We start from the raw sequence: 12,577 nt of genomic DNA, 5'->3' as shown, positions 1-12,577 counted from the left end.
CTCTCTACAACAGGGGTGTAACTACAGATTGGAGGAAGGGCAAAATGAGGACACTGTCCCCCAAATAAAAATTCTTTTCCCTTCCCCATGAAATTTTCCTTCATTCCCCAAATTTCTAGCATTGCAGTAACTTAAAATTTCACTTGAGCATTTAGAAATGCAGCTTAAGCATCCCAAGAAAAAGAGCAGGTATAGTTACAAGGAAATGAAAACCACAGCAAACATAAAGAGTTCTGGGTGTGAAGAATTTTGTGAGCCTTCAGTGCCAAAAATCTGAGGACTGGAAGAAAATTTTATGGGAAGTCAGAATTTTTATTTGGAAGGGCAATGCCTGCATTTTGCTCCCTCCTGTAGCTACAGCACTGCAAAAGCTGGCATGGGGCCCTGATCCTACCCACAGGCATTTCTGGGCCTGTACTTTGAAACCAAAGTGGCCAGTTCAAACCACTCAAAGCTTGAAAGTCACTTTCAAGGTTGAAAACTGGAATGGTAACTGTAATGGTTGTGTAGAAGAGGGAACAGGTAACAAACAATACCTGCTGAAATTCCACCTTCAAGTTGCCCATTGACCTATGGCAACCCCCTGAATTTCATAGGGTTTTCTTAGGCAAGGAATCCTCAGAGGCAGTTTTGCCAGTTCCTTTCTCCGAAACATAACCTACAGCATCTGGAATTCCTCGGTAGTCTCCTGTTTAAGTATTAACCAAAGTCAACCCTGCTTAGCTTCCAAATTCAGACAGCATCTGGGGTCTTTAGAGTATTTACCAAACACAACCATTAAAGGTACTAAAACCCTCTCCACTTTTACTCCAGGCAACACTACTTGCATAAAACAATGACTTAAGTGCAATTGGTTCCTTACTCTCAATTACTGCATTGCATTAAAGTTTGTAAGTAAAGGGATAACTTCACGTTATTTGCCATTGTAACTAATTCCTTTTATTACTCTTACAATTCCAACTAATTGCAGTTAGTTTTATAGTTACAGGATATGTGTGATACCACTTCTTAACTTTAAACGACAAGCCAGAAGTTGGTGGCATATTGATGTTTTTCTGCCTTTCCTTTGAAAGAAACCCTAATGCTTGCATATCACAATTTGTTTTTCAACACAAAGAAACATTTAATATTTTATTTTAAAAAAACACATCTATAATGATAACTACTATTGTAAATGTGTTTAAGTTTTCCACACTCAGTGATCACTATGTGTACACACATGTATACGTACTTTGGCCCTATTAACTTTCCCATGTTTATATTCTGTCAGTTCAGCAATAATTCCCAACTGCCTTACTACAACATTTCTGGCCAGAGGTCTATTCTGTGAGTGCAGCAAGCCATGCTGGGGAAAAGTTATGGCAAACAGCTGTGACCTTCTGCTTCTGTTTATTCTAACACAGGAGTGGGCACATGTGCCAGATGTGGAGGTCATATCTGCCACCCACAGTACTCTACTGGGCCCCATCACCTGTGTTTGTATTCCATAGTTCCTACCCTGAAAATTCATGGAGCTGGTGCCAAATGGAAAAAGAGTGACCCCCATGTTGCCAGAGGGCTCTGTTGGCCATTTTTGCTGCAATTGGGAGCAGCTTTACACAGCAACAGTTTGCTTTTGTCTGAGTCCACTGAGAAGAACCAAGTCCTCATTGATTCAGTACGTCTGCTGTAGCTGAGAAATATTTCAATCTGGGAAAATTATAATTTACTAAACAATAACAAAATAATCAAGTCAGGATGGGAAATTCTGCTTCCAGAGCAGGCTGCATCACAGTAGCTTTGCTATATATAAATATGTTTTTAGATGCTATGCATCATCACCACTAAGTGGCAGTAGAATATAAGCTATGACTAGAAATTACATTCATTTACAAAGCAACCTGGTCAGTGAGGGGAAAATAACATAATGGAATGTGGATGGGCTTTACCAGGCTGTATAGGCATGGCGTGGTGTTTTGAGCATTGGACTGTGACTCTGGAGACCATGGTTTGAATTCTTGCTTGGACATGGAAAACCACTGGGTCACCTTGGGCAAGTCACATTCTCTCTCAGCCTCAGAGGGCTGCCATGAAAGCCTGATTCACCTTCAGATCACCCTAAGTCAGAAATGACTTGAAGGCACACAACAGTAACAATCACTACTATATAATATAGCACTTTGATTTCACTTTTGAACTATCATGGTTCCACCATATGTAATTATAGGATATGTTACAACACCTTCAAAAATGAGCCTGGGGGATTCTGGGAGCTGCACTCTAAAAAGTAGCATTTCCAAGCACTGGTGATGATGTTAATTTTAGTGTATGAGGCAGCACTTAAGAGGTGATATAACAGCTCTGTTAAAATATTGGAAGGGATGTCATATTGAGAAGCAAGCTTGTTTTCTGCTGCTCCAGAGAACAGGACCCCGAGCAATAGATGCAAGCTCCAGGAAAAGAGATTCCACCTCAACATTAGGAGGAACTTCCTGACAGTAAGGGCTGTTCGACAGTGGAACATACTCCCTAGGAGTGTAGTGGAGTCTCCTTCTTTGGAGGTCTCAGGGGGTTGGACTGGATAGTCCTTGTGGTCTCTTCCAACTGATTCTATGATTCTATATACTTCCCTCACCCGTTACAGAAGGTACCACATTTTTTTTAATTCCACCCATTTTATTTTATTTTATTGCTTTGCATTTCAAAATTGGTCAAGACAGCTCATGGTTGACCCGAGTCCGGCTTTTCTTGCAGGCAAGGAGAAACACCAGAGTCACTGAAGCCAACGCTAGAAGGGCAGTTGCTACAGTCAGGCCCATCATTGTAAACAGAAACTTTGCATGGACACCTGAAGGCAAAAATCATAAGAGACAGTCAGAACTTTGTCTCCATCACTGCTTCATGTGCATCATTTCATGCGTCATTCAAGAATTAAGTTCCCATATCTGCATGTCTTTTAAAAATTGAAAAAAATTAAGTTCTCAAGCAACATTGAGAATTCAAGTGGCATCACCAGGGCAGGAGTTTAGATAAGTAGTTCCAATGCAGAAAAGGCCTTGCTTAACATATTTTTAACTAATACATTGCCATTCTCTAGAGAACAAGCCCCATCGAGCCCTTCAAATCCAAAATCTAAGGTTACCCAACTGCATCACTTCTTGTCTGTCATCATAGGCTATGAATTAAACATTTTTCTTCCTAAAGCATTTGGGACTTTAATTTTGTTATCTTTGGTTACATGTATTGGCTAGTTTTATATATCGTATCACATTTTTGTGTTTTACCTGGATTAATTTGTTTTGTAACTATACTGTTATAAATTTATTTCTTCCTCTACTCTGTATGTTCATGCACACGTTTTAGGTTGTACATCTCTGGCAGGACCCACTAGTTTTGGTTACCTGTAAAGTGCCATGCAAACTGATGGTGCTTTATAAACAAACAACAACAATTCTTGCTGTAATTCAAACCATTTACTTCTCCCAAGTGTAACCTGGACTGTTTTTCCAGCACTGGCTATAAAATACAATATTGTATTTTATATTGAGTGTGACCATCAGTGCACTTAGTTATGTGGTGGTTACAATGATCAGCAGCAAGTCTGCTTGTTTCCTTACCTGAAGATGCCAGAGACTGACTGAACCTTAGATCTTCTGCATGTAAGGAAGGTGCCCTACCACCTAAGCTACAAATAGAGTTTTATAAGTTTCTACACCATAGAAATGCCAAAAGCTGACTAGAATGCAGTAATGTCACTCCATTTCTCATTGCAAGACGTTCTTAAAGACATTCACATCTGGCCCTCCCTGACAAGGATAGACCAGATTCTTCCACCAAATGCCAAAGACAGGTGATCAGAGACTGTCTTATCCCTTTTATAGGTATAGCCCTATGCCATTGGAACCTGTTCTTCTATAAGCTTGGGCAGCTGCAGTTCCCCATGGGACTTCTATAGTCAAACCTACTGACTTGGCTAGCAAGGCACACTGCCAAAATATTTAAAATGGAAAGTGCAGCTGTGTCCTGCTTTACCAAATCAAACTATAAGTCCATATTTCCTAACAATATCATAAAAGATCTGAACTTTTGGTCCTCCAGATGTTTTGGCCAATCCAAGCTATCCGATAGGCAGTATCTCCAGACCTCGAGATCCAAAGGAGAACCCCTTCTTCAGTCCCACCACCTTTATAGGAATGGTTGGTGGGAACACTAGAGGGCTTCTTAGTGGCTGCTCCTAGACTTTGGAACCTCTCCCATAAGAAGGCTTGAATGACCCCCTTATTCTTGCTGTCCTTCCATCAGCAGGCAAAGAATTTTTTCAGACAGGCTTTTAGAACTGGATACATTTAGCAAAATATCTCTAAGTGCTGTATGGTTTTTAAATTATATTGTTTAACTTTCTGAAATTGTGTTCAGAGTACCCATATGATTTTGATATGGTCCATAGTTTAATTTGGTGTTCACGTTGCCTTTTTATATGTTTTTAATTGTAACCTTTTAAGCTGCCTTGAGTCCCAGTCTTGGGAAAATGGCAGGATATTAATAAAGTGGAGCCAGTGGCCTTGGGCAAGTCACACACTCTCAGCCTCAGAAAACCCTATGACAGGATCACCATAAGCCACAAATGACTTGAAGGCACACAACAACAATTAATAATGATGATTAATGAGGAGGAGGGAGGAAGAAGAGAAGGTGATATTCTTGGAACTGAACCAAACTATCTGGAGATCCAGCAGTTGGGTACCAACGTAGCCAGATTCTGTAGCTGCTTCAACTGATAATCTCTCTCCAGGGTCTTTGACAGTGGTCTCTCCTAGTCCTACCTTGAGATGCCACAACTTGAACAGTAGAACACTTGCAAAGGTCCAAGGCTCAGTACCTGGCATACTAGGAAAAACAATCCTGAGAAACCAATTTGATGAGCCACTTCCAGTCAGGATTTGATAATATCAGACTAGATTGGGGTGGGAATTATGCAGCCCTCCAGTTGCTATTCCCAGCAGCCCTCACCTTTGGCTAGAGGTGTTGCAAGCTGCAATGGAACAATGTCCAGAGAACCACAAGATTCCCACTCCTGGGCTAGATGGACCAAGACAACTTGGAATAAGGCAACCTCCTACATTGCCATGCCCTTCTGAACTTAACATAAATGGCCTCCCTCAAACTAGTCTTACCTTTTTTCATTAGCCCCATTCTTTCTTGGAGTTCAGAACGAGGCATTAAAGTATTTGGATCATCCAAGATGACAGGTCCTAGCACAACATCAGCTTCCGTTTCCTCCACTGAAGGATCATCTGTGTAGGAAAGAAGTTCAGAACAATTTTCACCTAGGCTGAGCTCATTTTGTATTGATACACACCCTCCAATCTAAGAGATGGGGATCAGAATTTACTGTGTATAGAAGCAGCGTCTCTCTGGAATCTTCCTCCTGAGCCTCTCCACCAGGCATTGCGGCTTCCAGATTGGCCTCCAAATAACCCACAGTTCTTAGTCTCACAACATCTGCAAACATCTCCAGTACCTTCAACTGGGAGCCAACTGCAGCAAGCCAAAGTAGAGAAAGAAGTTTGAGATCACTCCTGCATTAACCTGCTCTTTATTTTCCTTTCCTCCCTCCTCTCCATGGCTCTCACTTGCCCTTCTTACTTGTTACTGGCTTTATTAAAAGAGCAAGCCTTGTTCAGAGGATCCAGAGGTTGATCAGCTGCTGTGACTTTCAAGTGGCAGGTAATGTAAATCTGGAAGGACAGAATAGGGGATGACAGTGAAGCACCTCTGGAAAGTAAGTTAGGGCAGAGAGGACAGATCTGGATCTTGAAGTAAAGTTTTGCTAGCATTAAGTTGTGGGAGCAGAAACTAGTTATCTGCAGGACAATTCATGGCTAAAGTGACAAGCCACTGTAACATAAATCAATGGCTTAGTGTGACATGCAGTCACTTTCCCAATAACACTAAGGCAGTTCTTCCAGTGATCAATGTTGAAAAGGAATACAGCATGCAAATGTTGTGTGTATTATGGTGCATTTCAGGACAACAAGCTCAACATCTTCTCAGCTATCTAGAGCAGCATTCTATTGAACAAACGGAGAATTAATTCATTTCTAAAGATCCCAATAAATGTATGTGAGACAAGTGGTGGATTATCTTAGGCTTCTAGATGTTGGGTTAAAAAACTCATCATCTCCCAAAGTCCATGTTGGCTGGGGCTTGTGGAAATTGGAGCCAACATCTAAAGAGCTTCTGGTTCTTTGTGCTTGTTTTAGATACTCACCACATCTCTGATGTCTCCTGCAAACCTGAAGGCATCAATTTTGAACTGGAGAGAATCTTGTTTGGGTCTTGGAGACACAAAGGCAGAGCTGGAGTCATCTGATTGCCCATCAACCAAACATCTAGATGCAACATTGAATTAACAACATTATACAGTAAGCCTGAAGCCAAAAAAGCCAACACAACCCAGAGGATATCACAGAGACATGAGTTCTTCTTACCCATGGTAGTCAACAACAGCATATCTGGGAGAAGACGCTGTGTCTGGGCTCAGGGTGGCCACACAGTGGTCAACAAAGAGCCTCAAGGCCACATGGTTGTCAGTATTCACATCTGCCTGGATGTGCATGGTTTCCCCCAGCTGGTACCTGTTTGAGGTTCTCTCAACACTCCAGTCGCCTAGAAGACAAGTTTTAATCAAGGTGCTGATGGGAAATGTCCATAGGTGTCACCATTACAGGAAATGGTGGAAGCATCTTTGACCCTCCAAATGTTGATGAATTTCATTTCCCATTCATTGCCTGAGCAGAAGTGGCAGGGGATGATAGGAACTAGAGTTCAGTAACATCTGGAGGATCACAGGGTCCAAAACCCTGCACTAGTCAATGGTTTCTCAAAGTTTGTGGAATTTGGTTTAGGCAACAATTCCCAGAATAGAGCAAAAGGTGTCCCCACTCAACGGCTCTATGGAAAAGGAGTAACAGGTGGTTTCTGCTACAGTCACAGGAGATGTGTTGATGCATGAGACATCTCCAGACAGACTGCAGGATTGGGGAGGAAATCAACTGGGACCAGGGTACTCAAACCTGATCTCCAGCTCTTTTGTACTTCAGCTCCCAGAAACCTCTATGAGCATGGTCAATGGGTGCTGGGAGCTGCAGTTTGATTGGACCATTGTCAAGAGCAGTCTCTTTCCCAGGGTCATCCACTAAGGAGGGGACAGCCACAATTACCACTAGAATTGGCCCCCAACCATTGAAAATATCCAGTTCCCAACCAATTTCTTCCAAGCAAATCCTACCCACTACCTGGCTCTGGAGAGCATACCCTTCAACTGTCCTTTCTGCAGGTCTCTTCTAAGGAGTGGATTACCCTTCCCCTCACACTGTCACCTACCATTCATGAGGCGTAAGGAGAAGGCCAACCGCTGTTCTGAAGAAATGGTAGAGCTGAAGGGAACCCATGTGGGTCGGATGGCTTTGCTGCTCACGTTGTCTTTCCTGAAGGAAGGAAGGAAGGAAGCTCAGTTGGGTCAACTACATTCTTAGAGGAGCAGTTCTATATAATCAGAGCTGGACTAGATGGGCTAGATGGCAACTTAGTATAAGGCCAATGGATCTTCTAGTCCATCTTTTTGTCTCTGCAGAAATTCATAACTAAAATGTTCCCCCCAAAAATCAAATTGTCTCAACTAAGCCAAGTTGATTAAAAACCAGTTTAAACCAGGTTACTTTAAACCACTCTTTAAATAAAAACTAAAGTTCTACAAAAACCACTCCTTGTTCTTCAATATGAAACAACAATGACCATTTGAATTTAAACATTTTAACTTTTATCCGTTTTATTGGCAGTCGTTCAATGTTAGGCCTGTATCCAGTGTTACCTGCTTGTTTTTAATCACTTTATTTTACATTGCAAAAAAATGCCATGCAGAAACAAAATCCTTCCATTGATATAAAAGTCAATCAAAACAACTCTGATAATACTTTGCATGTTTTTTCACAAAGGGCCCATACAATAATAATAATACTTATCTATCTGCTTGCATTTGCATGCTTTCAAACTGCTAGGTTGGCAGAAGCTGGGGCTAGTGACAAGAGTTCACCCTATCATGCGGCACTCAGGCCTCAAACTGCCTGATGGTCAGAATTGGCATCTTAACCATTAAACTACGTATATTCAGATTTAAGCAGTAGAAAAATGGTGTTTCATTGAAAGATGTAGATCATATGTTTGCATGGCTGGGGGTTGCACTTGATGGCCCTTGAGGTCTCTTCCAGGACTATGATTCTATATTAAAGCCTCATAACCTTAGATTGTTAATGGTAGAAAACATTAAGATCAAGCTTCCTAATACATAAAATAGTATTTCATGGTATTCATCTAACCAGGACTCAATTTTCCCCCCTATAAAACATTAACTTAAAAAAACTGGCAACAAAATAACCAGTTTCAAACCCACCTACCCCCCAAAAAAATTTTAAACCCAGGGTTTTTCCAACCTTGAGAGGAAGTTCCCTCACCTTGGAAAGTGACATTCAATTGGAACTTCAGCTGAACTGGTCCTGACAATAACAGGATTGCTTCCAAGATTCGGGCGGTAGTAGAGGGTTATGCTGTAAACCAGGGAGTCTGGAGTCATCTAGAGAGAAAAGAATGGTGCAAAAAGATGACTTCAAAGCAAGTTTCCTTCCCACCCCCCCAAATCTGATCCACTCCAGATACATTGAGCTACAACTCCTTTGCCTTCAGCTGACATATTTGATGGGGGAGTCTACTGCTCCTGATATGTTTTCTTTCTCCATCAGCAGTTATATCAGCAGTGAAGGGGTTGTAGCCTGCCAGGTGCTGTTAAACTCTAACTCCCATCAGCCCTACATAAACTGATAAGTAATGAGGAACTGTGGAAACTTATGGTCTTGGTGGGATAAAATGTTTCCCAACCCCGGCTGTAGAAATTCTTCATTGTCTGGGGAAGCATCTATATCAACATATTATGCTAGTGAGAGCCATGAGAGCCAGTGTGGTGTAGTGGTTTGAGTGTTAGACTAGGACTCTGGAAAGCAGGGTTCAAATCCCAGTTCAGAAAACTAAACCCACTGGGTGACCTTGAGCAAGTCACACTCTCTCAGCCTCAGATGATAAAGGAACTTGTCAAGAAAACCTGACAGTAGATTCACCTTAGGGTCACCATAAATCAAAAATGTCTTGAAGGTACACAGCAACAATAAAGAGAGAGCCAGCATGGTGTAGTGGTTTGAGTGTTAGACATGAATCAAAGTTCATGTACAATGAATTGTCAGAAAGCAAAGTTGTCAGTAGCTCAGCTGCCCATGAAACAAGTTTTGGGTTTTGGACTGTTGCAGATTTCAGAATTCCAGATAATGGGGACTCAGCCTGTGGCTGCATACATATATGTTTGTGTGCGTGTGTGTTATTGGTTATGTTCCAGCTCTGAACAAAACAGTATGAAAAGGAAAAACAAAACCCAACAATACAGTCCCTAAGGCAAATTTACCTGCAAGGTACTGCCACACTCATGGAGCCCAACGTCAAAGATCACAGCATCTTCTGCAGCATCAAGGGAGGTGGGCTGGCAGCCCAGGGAACCCAGGGTCAAGTCAGTAGCCTGGATGAGCCTCCCAGTGCCAAAAAGGTCCCTTTTGACAGTCACCACCACCTGAGCCTCTCCACATTGTACAGTCACTGGTTGCAAACTGGACAAAACCCTTGGTTGGGAGACATCCACCCAAGCCCAGGGGGAGGACCAAGCCAAAGAAGAGCCATAGACCTGCTCCACTGGTGGGACATCTCTGGCAAAAGATCCCCAGGACAAATCATTTCTTGAAAAATCCCAGGAATTGTAAGGATCTACCAGGCTGATTGTGATAAACAAAAGGATGCCCTGAAAACCATGAGAAAAACCCATGCTGATATCTGAGTTGAATGAACCAAAGAAACCAAACAGAAGGCCCAGGAAGCTTTATATACTGCAGATGGGTCTCCTCTCCCTTGACAGCTGTCTTGTGTTACAACTATGGGGTGACTTTGGCCTTCTGCAATGAGACTCAGCTGGAGATAAGGTGAGTTATAGCTCTGTGACCTGATCCTGAAAACACTTCAAACTTTATAGCATCAAGAAAGCACCTGCACCATCTCTGCTTCTAGAAACTCCTTTATGACCTCTGAAGATCTGCCCAGAACTGATGCTGGGAAGGTTGCTTTCAGAGACTACACATCCCAGAATCTCCCAGCCAGCCTTTCCCAAGCTGGTGTCTTCCAGATGTGTAAAAATTCCCTTCACACCACAGCCCTAGCCTATCCCATTCAGGCATCCTCCAGATGTAGACAACTCCCATCATCCTCAACCCTAGCCCTCCCCAATGTGGTACCCTCCAGATGAGATTCACAACTCTCATCACACCCAACCAAACGGGCTAGTGGCTTGAAAGGATGTCAGGTTATGGAAGATTGCCTTGCACGCTCTTTCTGCACTCTTAAAAAGGCAGTGGTCCTGACCAGAGTTCAGAAAAGTTACTTTTTGCTGGAGGAATGCCAGTTGTCATCATGCAGGTTCTGTGCCTGGCTATAATGTCATGACAAATTTTGAACTGCTAATTCTCATCTGAAGTACAGACATTTGACAACGGCCTTAGCTTTCCACCAAGGTTTAGAAATTATGGTTTACTTAGTGATCTTGATGAATCTTAAAGTCAAAGCACCATTGTTGTTCTGTGCCTTCAAGTCAGATCCAGTTTATAGTGGCCCTAAGGCAGAATTTGTTCAGAGGGGGTTGCCTTTGTTTTCCTTTGAGGCTGAGAGATTGGGACTAGACCAAAGTCACTGAGTGGGTTTCTATGGCTGAGCAGGGATTCAAACCCTGGCCCTGCATAATCCTAATCCATCACTGAAACCACTGCACCATGCTAGCCTTCAAAGCCTCTGTGGGCAACAGGTGGAATGGAGAAAAGCCTAAATCATAATACAAATGCAGTGAAAGGTGATGAGGTAAACAGTTTGATTTCAATGAGGGCCATGAAAGGTAGTTAAAGAACCAATGGGTCTTTCATAGCAGTCAAAATAAATAAACATGTGAAGAGTAGAGTGTGACAGATCCTGCTTCAGTACAAAGTTCTCAGCTTTTTGTCAGCACATCATGTGTATTTGTGCCATCAAGTCACTTGCCAATTTATGGCAGCCCCATGGATTTCATAGGGTTTTCAAAAGTGGTTTTGCCAGCTCCTTCCTCTGAAATATGGCTTATAGCATTGGCAGTCTCCCATCCCAGTACTAACCAGGGCCGACCCTGCTTAGCTTCCAAAATCAGACCAGATCTGGTCCCTTGACAAGTATTAATTGTGCATCTGATGTGTGTGGCCTTTCCACCTGGAACAATGTTGTGGTTGACCAGAGTATAGGTAGATGTTCGTTGGAAATGACTTAAAGGCACGCAGGAACTTCAATCAGCAGTGGAGAAAAGAGCTGGCATCTTCCAGATGTTTTGTGTTTTCAACTTACATTAGCCCCAGCTAGCATTGCTAATAACCAGGAGTGCTCAATTCACACACAAAACATCTGGAGGTCTCCAGTTTTTACCATCCCACTGACATGAAGGCCAGCAGCCAGCACCACAGAATCTTTCAATGAAGCATCACTGATAAACAGAACACAGCAGCTCTCCATGTGAAAATAGTCAGTGGATACAGAGTAAAGCTGAGACTTTTAGCATACAATGCAAACTACATATGATGATAACAGAGGGGGCCTTTTCAGTGAAGGCACCCAAAATCTCTACCCTGCCACTGAAGACCATTTTAATCTTCCCAGGCACATTATATATTGTTTTGTGCTTCAGCATCTTAAGACATGTATCCTCCTACATGTCCTCCAGAATGTGGTTTCTTTTGGTATATGTGTGTTGTGTGTCATCAAGTTGTTTCCAACTTACGGAGACCCTAATATGGGGTTTTCTTGGCAAGATTTGTTCAAAGGAGGTTCACCATTGCCTTGCCCAGAGGCTGATAGCATGTGACTTGCCCAAGGTCACCCAATGGGTTTCATGGCCCAGTGGAAAATCGAACCCTAGTCTCCAGAGTCATAGTCTAACACCCAAACCACTAAGCCACATTGGGCATCTGGCTTTATCCTAGTTTTGTATTTTGTTTCTTTAATGTACCAGTTCAGTTCCAGAAGGGCAATATACAGTCGGTCCTCTGTACCCACATATTTTTTCATCCATGGATTCAAGCATCCACAGCTTGAAAATATTCAAGATTAATATGAATTCTAAAAGCAAACCTTGTTTTTGCCATTTTATATAAGAGACACCATTTCACTATGTCATTGTATTTATGAACACCCACAGACCTCTGTATCTATGGAGGGTTCCTGGAATCAAACCAAGGACCCACTGTGATAATATAGTAATACTAGGAGGAAGGAGGAAGAAAAGGAAGATGAAGATGATACGTGGTAATGATTAATTCCAGCATTATTCCCAAGTCCCATACTAGTACATAGACTTCTCAAAATCAAATACCCTCCAAGAAAAGTATTCATTAGAGTTTATTCAGAACTACATTTTAATACAACAGGTTATTTGGAAATA

The 12,577-nt window shown here is 42.2% G+C and overlaps 1 protein-coding gene across 1 annotated transcript; it reads right to left on the bottom strand.

Annotated features, from left to right (window-relative positions):
- Positions 1-2,663: 2,663 nt before the first annotated feature.
- Positions 2,664-9,898, bottom strand: LOC149307234 (zona pellucida sperm-binding protein 3-like). Its single transcript, XM_089538292.1, has 9 exons — positions 9,488-9,898; positions 8,493-8,611; positions 7,366-7,469; positions 6,471-6,648; positions 6,251-6,371; positions 5,626-5,717; positions 5,372-5,517; positions 5,154-5,273; positions 2,664-2,827 (listed from the first exon to the last, which is right to left on the bottom strand). Exons 1-9 carry the CDS (start codon positions 9,896-9,898, stop codon positions 2,691-2,693), a joined length of 1,428 nt encoding a protein of 475 aa, XP_089394418.1. The 3' UTR covers positions 2,664-2,690.
- Between the last annotated feature and the right edge of the window lie 2,679 nt (positions 9,899-12,577).

This window comes from Sceloporus occidentalis, unplaced genomic scaffold (assembly GCF_023333645.1).
Source record: "Sceloporus occidentalis isolate IW3139 unplaced genomic scaffold, rSceOcc1.0.p SCAF_9, whole genome shotgun sequence".
Classification (NCBI taxonomy): Eukaryota; Metazoa; Chordata; class Lepidosauria; order Squamata; family Phrynosomatidae; genus Sceloporus; species Sceloporus occidentalis.
This window is presented reverse-complemented; position numbering and strand designations above follow the sequence as displayed.

Coding starts and splice junctions, on each gene's coding strand:
- LOC149307234 (XM_089538292.1), bottom strand. CDS start 9,898: ATGGGTTTTTCTCATGGTTTTCAGGGCATCCTTTTGTTTATCACAATC. Junction 7,470..8,492: donor ATTGAATGTCACTTTCCAAG/GTGAGGGAACTT, acceptor TCCTTCCTTCAG/GAAAGACAACGTGAGCAGCA. Junction 5,274..5,371: donor AGACGCTGCTTCTATACACA/GTAAATTCTGAT, acceptor TTTCCTACACAG/ATGATCCTTCAGTGGAGGAA.